Source organism: Scleropages formosus, chromosome 20 (genome assembly GCF_900964775.1).
Source record: "Scleropages formosus chromosome 20, fSclFor1.1, whole genome shotgun sequence".
Lineage (NCBI taxonomy): Eukaryota > Metazoa > Chordata > Actinopteri > Osteoglossiformes > Osteoglossidae > Scleropages > Scleropages formosus.
The window spans coordinates 24,661,049-24,681,445 of NC_041825.1; the positions used below are offsets into that span (position 1 = coordinate 24,661,049).

General features: G+C 42.9%; 1 protein-coding gene across 1 annotated transcript in view; it reads right to left on the reverse strand.

The window, feature by feature from the left end:
- The window catches only part of LOC108927492 (voltage-dependent T-type calcium channel subunit alpha-1I-like), a 145,558-nt gene extending 125,413 nt beyond the window's left edge, over window positions 1-20,145 (reverse strand). The window contains exon 1 of the mRNA XM_018740828.2: window positions 19,903-20,145. Within this exon, the coding sequence (XP_018596344.1) occupies window positions 19,903-20,141 (239 nt within the window). The 5' untranslated portion in view covers window positions 20,142-20,145. The remainder of the gene's footprint in view (window positions 1-19,902) is intronic.
- Window positions 20,146-20,397: the final 252 nt, after the last annotated feature.

Sequence of the window (20,397 nt, forward strand, 5' to 3'; positions counted from 1 at the left end):
CGCCTTGCCCTGTGTATTCTGTTTGCCGATCGCTCGACTTTCACCTGTCCCCGACTCCTCTCTTGGATTACGTCTGTCTGCTATAATAAACATCGCTTTGAAGAACTCGGCACTTGAATCCATCATTGAGTGTAACGAAACAATGACACCTTACCAGAAAAAATTAGGTCAACCATTCTGTGGTTTTCTCTCAATTCTATCAAAAAGAGAAGAGCAAGTCATTGGAAATAGGGGGAGTCTGTCTCTATAAGCTATACAACTTTCACAGCTTTTGGAGTACTTCAGTTTGCATGCTTTGCTAAGGTCCTTCTTGTTTCTACTAAACATCAGAGCCCAAAAAACAAAAAGGCTCTCTGCTGTGGCACAATGAGAATATTCATTGATATCAACATAAAAACAATGTTTTTGGAATATTGTGCGAGAGCTTTTTTAGAATGGATTTTTTGCGGGCAGTGCTGTTGTTGAATGTCTGCATATGTATGGTATAAATGCATCTCACGTATGCATCCACAAGGAAAGAACCCATTCCCTTCCTCCCTCTACCATCTCCATGCTCTTTCTACTTACAATTTATTTTCCCTCTCTCAGCACCATCATATCCTTCAGCAGTTTACCTCATTGCTGAATCTTTACCTCTACTTGAACTGAGCATTTGTAGTTCCAGTCCAGGTCATTCATACCCATCCTTTGCAGCTATGCAAATGTTACTCATATAAATACACTGTGAGAAGCTACTTTACCATTATCAGCTGCATCGCTTTTTCCCTCAGTACAGTTACCCAAAGGATTATTACGTACACACTTGTGGTCCATCTTTTGAAGTGACTTTGTCCTCACGGCAGTGCTTGTCTTGTCTCTCCATCTTCCACATTCCAAGCAATGATTGGAGGCAGAAGAGTAACAGCTATGGAAGTGCTTTGGAAATTGTCAGGTTAAAATCTCCATAGAAACTGGCGCTTATAATCCTCACACCTTCACACATGCTTTCTTCTTGAAGAGATTCCTGGCAGCAGCATGGACTGTATACCATGGAGCTGTGACAGTGAGGCTTTCAGCAGCTTGTCAGAATCTGTCTCACACCTCCTGTCTGAGAGTGACACCAGTGGCCTGCCAACCAGGGGGGCTGCATACCTGAGCGTAAGGCTTGGTGATGCTGTCCAGCAAAACTGTTCTCCAGCAATATTTTCAGTGTAGACACACATTGTTGGCTCCTTTGCTGCAGCTTGAAAGAGTAAACTGAGTCTTCTTGGTAGGTTAAGGAGCCCTTAGGCACTGGTCAGGTAACTGAAGAGTTCCTTCACCAGTATATGAAACGCTATTGAAATAAAGAACTCGCCTGTGTGTGTGCTTGTACGTGTATGAAATGTTCACACAGAAATTCATGTTTGTGTATCTGGGGTTACTCACTGTGTGCTTCTCCAGCTTAACACATTAATATTTCAATGTTTTCATCAATGTTTTTTCCTGTATCTAAATTCCATTTTTTCCCACCTTACAAAGGTGTGTTCCAAAAAAAACCTCTTCATAGGGTGAATTCTATTAACAAAGATGTCATTGCTATTCATTTCAATGGTAAAATTTTATTTGAGCCCGAGCCCCAAAATTGACACCTGTTTATGCTGAAATATATCAAAATCCCATTAAAATAGACACAATTTCTTCAGTAGTTAATATTAATTACCATAATACAACATACAAGGCAGTTTCCCTTTACTGATTACTCTGCAATACTGTATGGCTGTCAACATGCATTTGTTTAATTCTTCCACATCTATTACATACCATACACTTAACATATGATACAGCGTTGATCTATTAATTCATCCTTCTGTACTCAATCAGTCAGTGTGGAGTTTACATGTTCCCATTTTGTTCAAGTGGGTTTCCTCCCAAAGACATGTTTCAGGTGAACTGATGACTCTGATTGGCTGTACAGTGAGTTTGTGTGTGTGTGTGTGCCTCAGCCCTCTCACCAAGAGTACAGCCTGCTCCGTCACCTTGCTCCTAGAGTGACATCAAGATTGCAAATAATTATAACTGCTGGAAATATTGTTGTCTCTGAACAGCAATGACACAATGGCTCAAGTTAGACCTAGGGGTTGAATCTCCCTGTCAAATGCATAAAGGACACTCTTATCATGAAATTTTAAATCCTCTTTCTGCATGGACCAGTTTATCAACCTCACATAGTCCTTCAAACATCTGATTTCTGAGAATGTACATATGTGAGAATACACCTCTGCTGTGAGGTAAATAGATTTGCAAGCTTGCTGTCCAGCAGTCAAAACAGCTGAAAAAAAAGCAAGTGCTTAAAAAAATACAAAGCAGCTGATCTTTTTTTAACACAAGATATCTCCAAGACGATGAAAGCCTTTTTAATCTATCAGCCTCCTGACTGTATTTTCTGACTACTTCCAAAAGACCCACTAAATGACGGATATCATGGAGCCATGAACTGTTATCTGCTCTTTACTTTGTTCTGTTCATGCACTCCAAGCTTTCAAACACTAATATTGACAAAACAGAACAATCCTTGTCATTCAAAAGGCAGTTCATATACAGTACGTCGATCCAACATTAGGTGCATTCCCTGACGTCATACTGCCATTTAAACAGGAGTTACCACCTTCTGCCTGTCAAAATCAGATAGGAAAGCAACAGTCTAGTTGATATGCTCTGTATTCACTCAGCAGAAAAAAATGAGTGCTTGCACAGGGGGCCAACAGGTTAGTCCAGTAGAGTTCTAGATTTATTAAAACTTTATTATTTTATGTAATCAGTTCCAATTATCCCATCGATCAGACTCCTTTTCAAATGCTAATTAAATAACACCTGTTCCAATGAAAGTCATTTCATAGGACAGGATCATTGTCATTAATCACTTGCACATGAATCCAAGGGAACATCTATCCCTTCCTCACACATTTTCCCCCCTTTTGAGACTCTGACCTCGACTTGTCATCTGCAGTGTGTCCATGAATTTAGGTCACGTGTCCCTTTCAAAATTCTATTAGTTAATTTGATGTCAAGCTGTGAAAATACAATTTGTCCTTATTTTAAACAGGGTTCTATTCTGACAGCCTTGTTGTAATTCAACTTTGTTGTTAGTTGAAAATCCACTTAGACTGTATTATAGGAACCATAAAGATATACAAAAATTAATAGACATGAATATTACATTGTATAGTAGGCCTTTTTACTAATATCACACAGCAAATGGGGTGGGACCTGAGCAAGGGGACCTGAGAGCACCCACTGCAGGTCAAGGCAAGGAAAGCCCAGTGAAAACACTGTAAAAAATTGGTACCAGTGTGGTAGGCATGTTGTATAGGAGGGGGGCTGATGACAGTATGATGGTAGGGGGCCCCATTTGGATGTCATAGCAACCAGAGGCATAATGTCCCCCACGTCCTTAATTACTCTGTCAACTTCACTTGTCTGTCGTGAGAGAAAAAAGTGACAGAATGATCAGGCATTTGAAAATTAAAGTTGTTGCCTGTAATGGCTTAGGGAATGACACTGTTGCCAGGGTTCGGCATAGCAATACAGCCAGTATTATAAGTGATAGCAGCAGTACAGCTAGTTTTATCAGTTAAGGATTATACTGAGCTATTAATAAAATTTAGTCAGTTCCACTGCTAATCTTAGGGGCTCCATGTCTTATTCCCTGTATGAAAGATATTGTGTTAAACCAGAAATGTATGAGCATACAGCTTATAAACTGTTTGGTAATGTCAAACCGCTTTGACTGAACAACATTTTTTTGTTTTGTTATTTTAACATCTGTGATAATAATCCTGGCACAACACGTTACCTATCTCTCTGTGAAGACTTGTGTGTCTATTTTTTAGTTTCATATATGTATGTATTTTGCTTTCGGGAGGGAATGACATTTGATAACACTATTCACTCGGAAAGCAATCTGCTGAAGATGGCGCAGAATTGTGCTAGAGACGCGACACTCCGTGACATATTTATGAATGTAACTTTATCCAAGCGGGGTGCGAGGCAGCCACGGTCATGCCAGGACGCATTGTAAAGGCCAGAGAAGTCAGTGGGGTCAACGGAGCCTGCAGAGGGCAAGATAATTACTCTCCTGTTCAAGGAACTGCAAGCAAAACAAAGAAAAGCATAGGTCATTTCCTTTCTCAGAGAAGCAGAAAGAGACTACAGAACATGGAGAAGAAGGTGAAAACACAGCAGTCTTTGGAGAGGTAATAAACATCTCCAAATTGTTTGATCCTGAAGACATGTCCATTGAACTACTGAAGAGTGACTCTGTCAGCAGTTCACAATCTCATTCTGTAAGTGAGACTACCAATACAAATAATGCTTTAGCTGTTCCATATTAATTTTCTGTGTTTGTACCAGTCAGCCGTGCAGAGCTGTCTGCAGCACAAGAAATGGATCCTTCTCTTAGCATTTAGGGTCCACAGTTGTCATTGACGAGGATGCGAGGCTGAGGAATCGGTGAGGACCCAATTGCGGGTTCTTTTACTGGAATCACAAACAAGGACTGGACAAGAGTCGTTGTTGGGGACAGGTGTGGGTTGATCGAGGAGCAGATGTCATTCTTAGTATGAGACTGGAGACGAGGTCAAAGGAGCAAAGCAGAAGGTCTGGAACCGGGACATCAAAAGCAGGAAACAAGGGGAAAGGAACAAAGGGAATCTGGGAGAACGAGGAGACAGGTACTGTTTCTTGCTGACGCACAGGAGATGTGGTTTTGTTCCAAAAGGTTCCTCATCCAGGTGTGCCAGACTGGTCTCTTTATACCCTGCTGCTCTGCTAAGGAGCAAGTGCAAACATTTGGCGGGGGGTTGTGGGTGGCCCCTGGACTGACTCCCTCTGGGTCTGGGTGCCGGCTGTCTAGATGGTCCCTGTGGAAAGCAGAGATCAGAACAGGGTCGAATATGTCCTGTCTGGGCCATACCCCTCCCAGTCAACCACGTATTGCATTCCCTCACACTGATGCCTGGAGTCAAGGAGCGCCCAAACGGTGTACACCAGGGCCCCATCCACCTGCACTTCTTGAGGGGCCTGGAACAGGGACGTCCTGTATGGCTTGAGGAGAGACACACAGAATGTGGGGCACACGCATAGCTATATGGGCAGTTGTAACTGGTGGATCACCGGGTTGACTTGGCGAAGGATCTTGAAGGGGCCTATGTAGTGTGGATTGAGTTTCTTTGATGGGACCCGTAACTAGATGTCCCTGCTGGACAACCATACCCTTTATCCTGGATGGAAGGAGAGGATGCGTCAGTATCAATCCGCCTGCTGCTTATACCAGAGAACGCTCTAGTGTAAGTGGTTTTTCACCACATGCCAGGCCTCTTCGCTGCCCTGATACCACTCATCGACAGCAGGCACATTGCTGTGACTTGGATGCCATGGGAACAGGGGAGGCTAATACCTCAGAACACACTGAAAGTGGGAGAGACCAGTGGACATGTGAGATAGAGAGTTGTGGGTATATTCAGCCTAAGGCAGAAACTGGGACCTCTGGTGTTGCTTCTGGCCCCAGTAGCTACAAAGGAATCTGCCAGTGTCTTGAAGTCTCTCCACCTGGTCATTCGCTCGGGGGTGGTATCTTGACACCGACAACCCCAACTTGCACCAGAACGCCTTCCAGACTCGTGAGGTGAACTGGTGGCCTCGGTTGGACATAATGCCGTCTGAGAGGGCATAAAGGTGAAAGACATGTTGGAATAGCAACTCTGCAGTTTCAAGCGTCGTGGCAATCAATGATTGTCAGTATGATCTTATTTCCCTCGGAAGGAGGAATGTTGACTAGGAAATCGACTGCAACATGGGACCAGGGCCGGAATGCTACCAGCAGGGGCCCCAGCAACCCTGTGGGTTTCCTGTTTGGAGTCCTGGCGTGTGCACAGATCTCCCAGGCCTCCATGTATTCCTAAATGTCTTCTCAGATGGAGGGTCACCAGAATTGCCCTTGCAGGAGGGAGAGCGTCCGACGGTGGCCAGGGTGCCCAGTGACCAGGGAGTCGTGAGCCCATTGGAGTAGAGAAGGCTGTATGCTTAGTGGGACGTACTCCTTACCAGCAGGCTTCTCTGCTGGACCAGGTTCTGTTTCCTGGGCAGCTCGGATGTCCTGCAAGAACTGACACTGAAGGAGATCTACAACATACTCCTTGGGTAAGCTGAGCTCTGGTAAGGCTGAAGGTAGTCCTCGTCATGCATGCTGGACAAGGCATCGGCTTTGATGTTCTTCATAAATGGCCAGTATGACACTGTGAACCTAAAGTGGGAGAAAAATAACGCATATCTGGTTTGACGTGGGTTCAGACAGCAAGCCATTTGCAGGTACTCTAGGATGCAGTGATCTGTGAGCACCAGGAATGGGTGTGCGGCCCCCTCCAACCAGTGTTGCCACTCCTTCAAGGTAAATTTTATGGTCAACAATTCCCAATTCCCTGTGTCATAATTGCGCTCAGCCAGGGACAATTTGCATAAAAAGTAAGCACAGGGATTAAGTTTTGGAGGGGTGCCCTGCTATTGGGATAACACTGCTCCGACCCCCACGACTGAAGCATTCACCCCAACGACAAATGATAGCATGGAATCCAGGTGTTTGAGGATTGGTGGTGTCATGAACCGCTCCTTAAGTTCCCCCCACGCTATGAGTTCTGCAATAAAAATTTACCAAACCAATAAACTGCAGCAGAAGGGTCACTCGACCCTTTCAAAATCGCTCTGACCTTCTTGGGATCTGCTTTCAGGATGAACCCGAGGAAAGACACTTGTTGCTGATGGAAAAGGAAAAAACTTCTCACCCTTTACGTAGAGGTGGTTCGCCAACAACACCTGCCTCACCTGCTGGACGTGCTGTTCCCTTGATATGGAGTAAATGAGGATATCATTTAAATAGACCAGTACCCACTTGTTGACCAGATCCCCCAAAACGTGGTTAACAAAGGCCTGGAACACTGAGGGTGCATTTGAAAGACCAAAACACATTGCCGTGTACTCATAGTGACCAACGGAGGTGCTGAAAGCTGTGCTCCACTCATTCCCTTCCAGGATCTAGTTGAGGTAATATGCATTCCGCAGTGAACACCCAGGCCCCATGGACCTGTTCCAGGGATGCGGCGATGAGTGGCGGGGGATGAGGATACTTGACCGTTATAGCGTTGAGCCCCTGATAATCAATGCACGGGCGTAGCTCTCCGTCCTTTTTCTCAATAAAGAAAAACTGCAGAGGCTGGTGAGGTCGAGGGCCAAATTATCCCGGAGGCCAAAACCTCAGTCACGTACTCCTGCATTGCTTTCTGCTTGGGCAGAGACAGATGGTACTTTGCCCTGAGGGGGAGCGGTGCTTGGCAGGAGATCAATCGCACAATCCTACAGACAGTGTAGGTGGGTGTAGACTGTTCCTGAAGACCTCCGTGAGGTCTTAGTGCTCTTTTGGGATTACCAAGGGCTGAGCTACGTTGGGGATTTCGATGGAGGTGGCCTGACAGGGGGACAGACAGACATGCCATTGCACATTATGGTGCTCCATGTGAACACCAGGTCATGTTTGATGAGCCAGGTGAAACCCAGGATGACAGGAGTATCTTGGGACCGAAGAAGGTGCTCGATGTGGCATGCCCCACCACGCAGACTCAGAGGCTCAGTTTGTGCCTCCACTACCCCGATGCCCAGTGGTTGCCCATCGAGCACACTGAGCCGTAACATTGTCACACCCCCGTGTCGAAATGCCATGTATGCTGGCAAAGTCTGAATCCATAAAACAGCTGGCTGCCCCAGAATCCAGCAGCGTGGGCGGTCACCTGATTCTCCCCCCAGGACATGACTATGGGCACTGTTAGCTGGTTTACGGGTCGGCAAAGGCCACTCACCTTTGGATCCTGGTGAGGGTCTCTGGACAGTAGTCGAACTGGGCAGGTGGCACGAAAATGGGTCACCCCAGTATAGACACAACTGACCGCAGAGCTGGCATTGCCTTTCGTCGGGGGTCAGGCACCTCTGTCCAACCAGCATGGGCTCCAGGGACTCTGGTCATGGACGGGGCCAGCCAGGGATGCTGCGTTCAATCATGATGGCAGTTTCCACAAAGCCGTCAAATGTCCGATCTTCCGTCCGGTACACAAGCTCGGCCTGAATCCGTGGGTGTAGACCATTCCTGAAGCTCGCCAGAAGGGCCGCTGAGTTCTACCAGTGTCTGGAACTCCAGGGAATCTGTCGCCACTGAGCGATTGCCCTGCTGGATTTTCATCTGGCAGTCATTGGTGATGTGGGCCGAGAGCGGGTGATCAAATATAGCTTTGAACAGTTTCTTAAACCACTCATTGGTGGTAGGGGTGCTTTTCTTCCAGATGGCAGTGGCCCCTTCGAGTGTCAGGTCCAATCAACAACGAAATCAAGCAGGTGATCTTACTGTCATCCGACACATGCGGCAAGCTGGAAAAAACAAGCTTGCACTAAAGAAAAAAAACCTTGGCATTTGTTGGGGGAGCTGTTTTACCTTTAGGGCGTGGCCAGCCAGGGGCCCGTTGCAGGGATAATCGGGGCGGCCGCTGATGACATCGAGCGCGGCTTGGGAATGGCAGCTTTGGCTGTTTCAGCTATTCTGCTTTCCTGAAGCGCCTGCACAAGTCCTTGCAGGGTCTCTGATATCTGGCACAGGGTCTGGTTGTGAGAGCCTAATAGGGCCCCCTGCATGGACACCATGGTCAGTTTCCGCTGGGTCCGTTGGTGAAGCGGAACCTTCTCTCACTGACAGAGACGAAAGGCTGAGAAATCAGTGAGGACCCAGTTGTGGGTCCTTTTATTGGAATCACAGACAAGGAGCAAGGACAAAATTGATTAATATCCTGTGGCATTTTATCTTGATGAAGGAGTTCTAATGTGCAAGTGGACACCTAAAAAATCTGAGGAGTGGAATATTGAGTGCCAACTGTGGTACACTCTGCCCACAGAACACAAGTTCTAAGTTTAGCCCATGATCATGTCATGGTAGGTCACTTAGGAGTAAAGAAAACATGTCACTGCCTCCTGTGTCACTTCTTTTGGCCTGGACTTAAGTCTGATATAATGAAGTACTGTAAGCCATGTTTGCCAGGTTGTTGGTAAACCCAACCAAGTCATTCATCCTGCTCCACTACATCCCATTCCCAGTGTTGGTAAACCCTTTGAATACTTACATTTACATTTATATTTATTCATTTAGCAGATGCTTTTCTCCAAAGCAGGGGGCAGGGTGGTGCAGTGGGCTTATCCTATGCCTGCTCTCTGATGGGTCTGGGGTTTGAGTTCTGCTTGGGGTGCCTTGCGACGGACTGGTGTCCTGTCCTGGGTGTGTCCCCTCCCCCACCAGGCTGGAGCCCTGTGTTGCCGAGTTAGGCTCCGGTTTGTCCGACCCTGCTTGTGTGTGTTTTTTCCAAATTGAGGTACATCTCATAGAAAACTGATCATAACCCTCTTACTTTTATTTCAGGAATGTGCAATAAAAATCAAAGGTTGATGTGTTGGGCTTTGCTGATTCTACCTTTCAATCTTGTTATAGAACATAAACAAGGAATAGAGAATGTTGTAGATGATGCTTTGTCTCGTTCACCAGTGACTTGAGTCATTTTTCAGACTCTTGTGTGGCACTGTGGGTGTCACTTTATTCGGTGGGGTGTTGTCACAGCCTTAGTCTAAAGGCCTGTAATATTTTCTTTGTGGGCATGTGTGTGTCTCTCTTTCTATTCATAGGTGAAGCTGAGAAGACTAATTAACATCGAACTGTTGGGCCAGCAGAAATGGAAGATAACTGAAAAGCCACATGGCCACTGGACCAGAGAGAGGCTAGCTACTCCAGAAAGATTTTGGTCTCACTGTTGTTATTGAGGTGGCACAGCAGGTTTGGCCTATGTTTGCTCTCTGCTTGGTCTGGGGTTTGAGTCCTGCTTGGAGTGCCTTGTGATGCATTGGTGTCCCTTCCTAGGTGTGTCCCCTCCCCCTTCAACCTTGCACCCTGTGTTGCCAGGTTAGGCTCCAGCTCGCCGCGACCCCCACTTAGGACAAGCAGTTTCACACAATGTGTGTGTGTCTGAGACCTAAAAGACTCAACTGTATATTTTGTGTAAATATACAGTATATAAATAGTTCAGTGCAAACCAGCAACTGCTGAGTACCCTTTTCTTTTGTACCAGCTTTTCTTCTGCTTTTTCTTTAGTTAGAAGGCAAGTTAGATTGCAGTGTTTTTGTTTGATTTATTTGGCTAGGATAGGTAGTGGCACAAAGGGTAGGATTCACTTTTGTTTGTTGTGTTGGTGTGCCTCACCCCTGGAGAGATGACTTATGAGTTGCTAATGGTCAATAAACCAGATGCTTTTGCATTCTGAATGAAATGGTGCGCCTCTGTCTGCTGATACTCAGTCTCCAGAACCTTGTGTTGCAGTCCAACCCTAGACTGGACTGTAACACATAGACTGACAGGTTAATTCTAAATATTACTTTGTTGTACCATTTGCAATAGAGTACTTGTTTCTTGTTTGTTTACATGATTCTTTTCTATAAAGACAGTTAATGCATCTAGGTAATTACAATGATTCGATCAATTTTACAGCAGGGTTATTTTAAGAGGTACATTTTAGGGTATGGTACTCCTTGCAATTTATGTTACATTTACATTTACATTTATTCATTTAGCAGATGCTTTTCTTCAAAGCGACATACATCTCAGAGAATACAATTTTCGCATTACATCAGGAGAAAGAGAAACATAGTTGTAGATGTGTGATTCTAAAGTTAAGTTAGAAGTTAAGTTAGTTTGTTTCTTTCCACTATGTGCACCAGTGGTCATCACACAAGTAGCTGCATAAAACTCAGAATAGACAAATCCTGATCACCTTCCTACAATTTTTTTTTTTTTTTTTTGAGATACACAAACAGGGTAACTTGCTCCAGGGTATTATACTAGGGGGTGGGATTTGTATTACGCACAATTTGTCCATCCCCATGAAAGCCACCAGCGGGACTTATACTGATTGCATATCTTCTAGAGTTAAAGTCTGAACAGATAGGTAAAGTCTATTAATATTATTGTATATTTTGTCTTCATATACAATGTTGTAAATGACATTGTTTCTATTAATCTCTATTTAGCTGATACAGAAACCCAGCTACTTACAGAAATTTGACTAACGTAAATCTGGATTTATGGAAAAAATTCCTACACATTATTTATGGATAGCGCTTACACAAAACATCTGGAATACATGAATTGCAAGTCATTGTAGCCAGACAAGGCAGGAAGCTGCATCTTCCCAGTTCCCATGTGCTTTCAGCTGTGAATGCATCCTTAGCATAGTGCTTTTTTTGCATATTTTTACCTATTTCATTATTCACAATGTCTGGTGGTAAATGTGCTCTTGAAGGAAAACAAGAACCATCTTGCAAGCGTACAGCAATCAATTTGGAGATGAAGTTGAAAATAATAATATTACAGTATTTAATATGTCTGAAATCTACTAGAGAATTATATTGTGTAATTTTTTTCATACCCGTGTTTGCAACAAATGCCTAGGCTAGAGTAGGCTAGCATATGTTAAATGGTGGGGGAGGAGGGGGAATCTGATGTATGTAACTTTTGACTTATGTAAGGGGTGAAGAATGGTCTATTTGCATAAAGTGAGGGGTGTCTGTACTGCTATCCCATGTAACTTACAGTGTTAGGGTTCTGTAATAAACTTCAGAAAATGTTTCCCCATATGTCATTGTCAACAAGCACTTGTCCCGAGCGGGGTCATGGCAAGTCGAAACCTTGCCCAGCAACATAGGGCACAGGGGACACACCCAGGATGGGATGCCAGTCCATCGCAAGGCACCCCAAGCGGGACTCGAGCCCCAGACCTGCCGCAGAGAGTTATGGTTTTCTTTAGTTTATGCCTCTTCTGCTGGTGAATGTTTGATTTTTTTTCTATTATCCCAAGAGAAGCACAGGTAAAACAACTGGGATTTACTTTGGAACGTAAATTATCAAAACAGTACAGAACAGTATAGATAATGAAAAAATCCAGTAGAAGCAAAAAGTGTAGGACATTGTACCCACACCTCCAGCCGGACTTCAATAACGTACTTTGATTGATACTGTGATTCAAAGTCACACTCAATAATCGCAAAAAGTGAGAATGTGAAAGGAGAAGAGAGAAGAGAACAGGGCAACAGAGGACCTGGGTGTGAGACTGAGAGAAAGCCAGAGGATTTTTCACGGTAATTACCCTAACGCGCTGTGGCATAATCGCACACAGGAGAGCTGATATCCAGCACTCGGCACAAAAAGAGAGAGACATTACCAGAGAATGGGTGGGACAGGGAAGGGGAGTGAAAGAAGGAAAAGAGGAGGTTAGAAGGTGTGTGAACATTAGTTTGGTCTCAACAGGGACTATTATGGAACACAGAAAGTCTTGCCAGCGGCGACCCTGTGTCGCAATGCTGCTCCTGTTAAGCCTGTTACATTGTGGGTCATGAGTTCGAAATGCCTAGGGCTCTGGTGAACATGTGGAGCCATGCTGGTGGAGTTCAAGAGGATGGACACACTCAGCATAATTGGGGCAAGATACACACAGAAGTCAGCCTAACTGGGAGCTTCAGTCCAAGGAGGAGCTTTGCACCCTAGAGTTTATTTTACTGAACATATCACTTCAATCTGCCCAAGAATAAAGCATTTTTTTTTATATTATATGCATTGTTCAGCATATGTACCTCTATATAGTTGTCAGCAGAATAGTCATTATTCATTGCAATCAGCTCTGCAGTTACCAAGTAGTACATTTTGAATTTGTGAAGGAAATTTATGATGTATAACTAACTTATGTCCAAGATCTACTTTTCCAGTCAGAAGTTTGAGTACACTAGCTAGAATCTAGCCTTTTTAAAGCTGATAATATTTTTTCCTTCAAGGCAGTAGTTTGAAATTTCTTGTATTGTCCTTGACCGAGTAGCTTTTACACCACTCTGAAGTATGTTTTGAGTTGCTGTCATGATGAAGAATGAATGACTGCCCAATCAGTCATAGCCCTGATGAAATACCTCTGAAGTAGGTTGTGATAGCCGTGCTGGTTCATATTGCCATGGTCATCACCAACACCACCAACTCTATGACAAGCAATGCAATCCCATTCATAGACTCACCGTTTGCAAATACTCAGTGATCCACTCCATTCCTCAAATATCCAGTTTCTGAGTTTTGGTCTAACTACAGCTGGGGGCATGGTGGCACAGTGGGCTTGGCCTGTGCCTGTTCTCTGGTGGGTCTGGGGTTCAATTCCTGCTTGGGGTGCCTTATGACAGAGTGGTGTCCTGTCCTGGGTGTGTCCTCTCCCTTACGACCTCTGTTGCCCGGTTAGGTTCCGGCTTGCCACGACCCTGCTTAGGATAAGTGATTTCAGTCAGTGTGTGTGTGTGTGGCCCAACCACAGCTGTTTTTCCAGCATAAGGTGTTTATGCTCAATAACTCATAACTGTTGAATAACAAATAAACGTCATGCAGCTGCTCATGTGATGTAAATGTTTGTTACAATTTTGTGATTAGAAATCAATTAATGGATAAGCCTTTATGCAGCTACCTGTGTGATGAATATTGGTTCATATGGTGAAAAGTAACAAATTAACTGTGTTCTGAATCATGCATCTGCATCCAAGTCTCTTTCTGCTGATGTAATGCACTCATTGTATCTTTCTGTGAGATGTACATCACTTTGGAGAAAAGCATCTGCTAAATGAATAAATGTGAATATAAATGTCCACTCAAACTTTAAAAAACTTGTGTTTTTATGTGTTCTCAAGTACTTTTGATCGGTACTGTATAAGTTCACTGTACTACACTATACAAGAGCTACAAACCTTGCATTTTCGTTTATTCAGAATTTCAGTGCTATTATGTGTAAAAATAAGTCTGCTTGTAGTAAGCTGCACAAATGTGTGCTGTAAGCTGTACAAGTTACTTTGAATAAAATCACCGCCTAAGAAAGTAAACCCCTAACTAACTAAGTAAATCACACAGGGAGATGGAGAATAAAGGACAGGAAGCAGTAAAGAAAACTCACAGTTGCAGCTATATTGAGGAGGAGGTCTTCCCTGGGGCGTTGAAAAAACACTCAGACTCTCCTCTCCTTCCGTTCAATATTTGTCCTGTTCTGTTCCTATAGGCCACAAATGATAAAATACAATAATCTGTGGCTTGATTTATCTAAGAGACCAAGATCCTACCTGTTATCAGATAAGCATATCCCCAGAGGCTGTATAAAACCAGCTTTCTGGAAAACACTGCAGTCTGTCTGAGAAGGGGGATGCAGTAAGCTAAAAAAAAAATCACAGCTGGGTAAAACATTTTGGTTTTTTCCATCAAATCAGAGGAAGGCAAAGGCTGAGAATTGTTTGTCTCACTGAACTCCCTTGGAAAAGAATGCCATTTTAAGTAAAGAATGGGAAATCACTAACTGTGACCAAACATCAAATTTCAAAATGCAAACTGTTTCACCATAATGTACTACATAAGTGTAATGAGTTAAAGCCATGGTCTTGTTTTTGTCTCAAGAAATACTGATTTACTGTATGGTCCACTGCCACCCATTCAGACATGGCAGAGCTGAACTGTAGGTCAGGTGGGTCTTGAAGAGCAGTTCACCTGCCAGCTGTCAGCCTGGATTTTCTCAGATCTATGAACATCCAATGTGGAAATAAAAAGATATTTCGGAGACTCCTGGAAACAGCTTACCCCTCTCCTAGGGTTTTTGATTCATTGTTCCTCTTTCTTTTTCCATTTACTTCCTGTTGCTATGTCCTACTAACTTCTGCAAAATATTAATTTTATAAAGGAAAATAATCAGATACCTGTCATACAATCTTCAAAACTACATCTTCAGAGAGCATTATACAAGCTTTCGTCACCTCTGGCCAACATCTGTAAAAATGCTGATGTCTGCAATTTCTTTGTACAATTTAGCTCTATTACCATTTCTGCTTGGCTTTGTGCCATGAGATCAATTATTGTAAAAAGAGTTCAGCAGAAGGAGAATATATTTTCATAGCCCTCAGTTAGGGCAGTGAAATTATCTCAATATGGCAACTATGGTCTGCTCAGGATATGACCTCAAACTGTGGGCCACATGACCATAAGAAGAAAATGAGTCACTAAAGATGAATTTTGTTCTGGGAAGTAGGCCACCACAAGTAACTTTCAAACCTGTGAGACACTACACTGTTCTTGCTGACATGAAAAACGCATAATAAAAATAAAATGATCCTTCAATTTCTGCAAATTAAATTTGGAATTAATGAAATGCAATTAATTCTAATAAGCTCGATGACTTTTAAATTAAGTGAATTACAAATTCTTATTAATTCTTACAATCGCTTAATAACAACTAATTAAAAACTCTTTATTTTAATCAAATTTCCTCACTCAACTCCTTGCTCACAATGAAAACACCTTTTAAAATTCAAATAATCCAAAGAGGTTTCAAATGAAGGGAAAACCTCAGTATCCTAATAACCAAGACTAAATGCCAGTATCAAGTTCAAAAACTGTGCATTTATTTCTAATTTTATTCGCAGGCATAAAGTGAAATAAATGTTTCAGTTTATGTCTTCACTGGATCATAAGGAAACAACAGCACAATTCATATTTAACAGGTTGAAGTCTGAGTGTAGGACCCAGCAGCTAAGATGGAAAGCCATGAAAGCCAAAGGGGATGCACTGTGATTGACACAGGCTGATAAGGGATTGCTGATGATGGCTTCAACTGTAGTGATTAAACTTGGTGTCCGGCTGGGGCCCAGAGAGTGACAGGGACAGGTGGCCCAGTGAACAGAAAAATGGTCCCGAGCAGGCTGTGGCAGGCATTGACAGATTCTATGTGTCCAGGGAGACAGCGGGAGAAGGAAACACATCCAGGAGATCAAACCTGGGTCTGAGCAAGAATCTTCCAATGCTTAAAGCTTCAAAACTTCTTCTACTGGGTATAAAGATTCCGTTTTAAGGGTGGAAAGTTATACTTAGCTGTGTGTATACTTGAAAAATTATAGTACACCTACAAACTATCACTTCAAAATTCTAGATTTTTATTTTGGTTTTCAATGGTTTTTATGAGAAAATGAAATGGGCATGGCTTACAAGAACCATGCCTACTTATCCTTCCTGTGACTAATTTAAGTTACAGCATTTTAACTCTAGGCAGTGACAGTACAGAGTAATATCTTGCCCTGCTAGAAAAAGCTTTGTATTTATGTATTGAACAATTAGAAAACAAACTGAGAACAGTTGTGGAGCTGATCAATTTGAGGTCTTTTCTCTTTTTATCCCTTAAACAAATCTTTTCTTTTGAAAATTTGAATGGCCGAAAGTCAGTTTACCCTCTCTATCAAACCAAAAAGAGAAAAGATCTTGGTGCCAGTCTCCCAGGAGTGATGTCATTATTGTACAGTGAAACCAGCCAACTAAAAGAGCAATCTGGATTATAAGATTTTTTTTCTAAACCAACAGCAATACATTTCATATCTGAAATGTTTTACGCCGATAGGAGAGCAATGGTTTACACTGAAGGACATGGAGAGTCTCTAAGCAATTGTCCTCAGACACTGACAAAAATGCACAACTCTGTTCAAATAAGAGTGTACCCGATTTCACAGTTTCATTATGACTGCCACATCCAGCAAGGTCAATCCTTGTGCCGGTGTCATTCATAAAAACATAAGTCTGAGAGCTAATTTTTCATGAAAGTTATGACATAAAAATTACCAAAACCTTCATTTTCACAAGCTCTGAAAAAATGAAAGTTTCCTCAATTTGTGATAACTGTGGAGTTCAGCTTCATATGAATATAAAATAAAATTAACTGGGTCATTGCAGGCTATAGTCATTCATTTATATCTCAACTGATGATAGTTTCATAATATTTAATAGACTTTTACCTCCCTGAATTTTACACACACACAGGTTGAAATTGCCTGTTCCAAGCAGGGGTTGCGGCGAAGCCTAACCCAGCAACACAGGGTGTAAGAGACACACCCGGGACGGGATGGCAGTACGTCACAAGGCACCCCAAGCAGGAGTCAAGCCCCAAACCTGCGAGAGAGCAGGACCCGGCCAAGCCCGCAGCACCGCCGCACCCCTCTGAATTCTACAAGATTCCATAAATGAACAAACAAAAAAACACTATGAACTTTAAACTGGTTATTCAGTAAGCAGTACATTTTAATATGTACTGAGATACATTTACACTTAAAACTATACAAAAGATCTTCTAGAACCTTCTGCTTGGTGAGTCGTTATTAATAATGAAGCTGATGGTGTTCCCAGCAGAACCAAAAAAATTATGCACTCATGGCTTGGCCCCAAAGCCATGGGCTGCATGTTTTAAAGAGTGTCCCTTGTAAGGTTTGAACAAAATGCTAAAGGTTGTTTGGATGGAGTTTGGTCCAACAATGCGTACAAATGTTTCACAGCACAAGCAAGCTGCTGGCTGAGAGTCAACGTGTGCACAGGTGTATCTCAGTTTTTCCACTTCACTGGGACCCTCTCATTCCCTTGATCTCTGCCTTCGTGCTCCCCATCTCCCATGTCATTCTGTAAAACTTGGATTACTGGTTTACACAGCCCATTTCCCCACTGCCCACCCCCTGCCGTCCGTGCTGCCATTCAGTGTAGCAACCTGTCTTGATCCATTGCAACAATCTGCATCAGGTGCTACCTCTTAACCACTTCCCAATGATAAGCTAAACATCAATTAAACTAGCAGGACTCATGTGCAATACTTAATATCCATCATCATCTGAACACACATGCAAGTAATTCACAGAGGGGAATAAAAGATGCAAAATCACCTCAGAAAAATGTACAATCTCTTAATGACAATATGACTTCCTTTGTGACTCTTGATAATAAGATAAGATAAAATAAGATGAAACTTTATTCATCCCGAAGGAAATTCTTCTCCTTCCTGACCTCAGTTTGACCCACACCTCAACCCTGACCTCACCTTGAACCTTGGACCCTTTGGCTTTCTTCCTGATCAAGGTTTCTACCCTGGAATGGAACCTTGGACCATAATTCAGCCCTGCAACTCAGACTCCCATAGCCTTGCTCCTGTTTATGGCTCTGATCCTCTATTCAAATAATTGACCACAATTCTACTCTGCAGCTCTGATACTAACCTCTCAATTAATCTCAGCACTGCCTCATGGAACAATCCCTGGGCCAACTCTTTACTTCCTCAATTTCTGTTCTATCCTGATTTCCTTCTAATAAATTCTCTGCCTGATTCTAACGTTTTCCGTCTCCATGTCATTTCATGACAATATCTTAGTTTACCCAGTTTCTGGTTATAGTTTTCCAAACTACACCTTACAATAGTTGTATATGCGATATGAGATTTTCTTGCAACTTTTACAAAGCTTAAGTATATGATAATGAGGAAGCACAAAGGAGTGCAGTGACACAGTGGCATGGAAACTCTCTCTGCTTTGTGCCTATGTTTAAGTACTCAAGAAAAGTGGATGACCAAGAAGAGCTATAGCTGCTAACCTGTAGGGTCAGAGCTGAGTCCCAAATCTTTCTGCTTTGAAGGACACAGATTTTTGTATCAGCAGCAGGGTGGAGGCCAGAAGTCTGCAATAGTGGACTTGAATCTCACCACTCCCCATATAGTCCATTTGTTTCCATGAACCACAGGGGAGCAGAAGATGCACTATATTGTCCTAAAATGTGGTGCAAACCAAGAACCTGAACGTTGAACTTTTCACCCCTTCCCAAACCTACAAGACACATATTTCCTCAAGAACTGCCATGGTAACTTATTATCTGCTATTGTGGATCTCATTGAAGCTAATGAGGGTTGTTAAGACACTGCAGACAGTACTAGCCCCTGCCATGGACCATGCATAATTGATATAAAGATCATCAGGATTTCCTAGAAAGTACTAAACTATCAAAAATGGCTGTCTGCATGTCAGTGTAGGCTTTATGTCTAGGACAATAGAAAACAAGAAGGAACAAGCATAGATTGGATGGAATGGCTGCAAGATATTGTATTTAATTTAGGCGTTGTAAAGAACTTACCCAAGAACAACATTTATTTTCCTCTCCTACAAGCAAGATCCGATATGTGAATCTACCTTCTCCAAATGTTGAAACTCAGCTTTGTTGTCATGTTTCTTTACATTGATGCATAGATACCTAAGTCAATATATAGAATATAGTAATAGTGAAAATGGCATATAAATCTGTAAACCGGAAGATGCGATATAAATCACAGCCTCCCCAAGGGAGGATTTGAAAGCTGAGTTTGAACCAAACATCACTGTCAGCCAGTGGATATCATTGCGTTGGTTGTCAGCCCTATTACCACTGAGATGGCTGCAGTCTGAAAACTGTTATGGCATCAAGACCAACAAAGGAGATAGAATCATTACAGTCTGCCTGTTTCCACTTTACCATAACTGCCTTCTTTGAGACAGGCTCTGAATCAACAAGTTATTCCCACGGTGTGTGATACATCAAAATTCTGTGCCATCATGCTTCTTCTTCCAATTTTGCACCAGGGAAAATTTCCACCATCAGTCAAAATAATGCATCTTAAAAATGATTCTCTGACTCTGCTCTGTAATAAATTGTGGTAATACTACAATTATTTGTCATGTGGAAGAGCAAAAGTTAGCATGATTCTTTTATGAAGCTGCTTTTTATTCATTATAATTAGGTCACTATAGTCAAATTGTAAGGATCTGAGAACTGAACCAGGATAACATAAGCAAAGTCACAAAAGTGATACCATGAAGAACAAGCATTATTCACTCACCGGACATGAATGTACCCACGAAGGACACACTGCCCACCAGGTACAATACAGAACTCATAGATGCAGACTGACCAGGGCAGGGAAAGGATATGGGTTTGAGACCATGCGGATGCACCAGCTCCGGGGGCAGGTGGTTTGCTTGAGGCAGAAGAACACCACAGGGGCAAGCTCAGGAAAAGGAACCACCAGGGTGCTTAGGTCGCTGCTTGCATCATCACCCGGTCCTAGGTCCTCAATGGCCTCTTCTCCTTGGGAGGGGCTGTAGTCCTCGCATAGTCCTGCCCCAACATGAGGCACACTCAGTGTTCCGGGAAACTCCTCACTCGTCATGGCAATGGAGCTTTCTGAAACAGACCATCAAGTTAGACGGACGGGTGCATACAAACATTTAAAATCTCATACAGTCTTCTGTACAAAACTAAAATATTTATTCCCATGGTGAGGAAAAATCCTCATCAAAGACTGCAAAATTATTTAACCTTGACATTCTCTTAAATAGATATTCTGTGACAGATTCACGTCCCATCCAGGATGTACCCCTCCTAACCTAGTCAGCACTAGTATATATTTCAGAAATTCCTGCTAA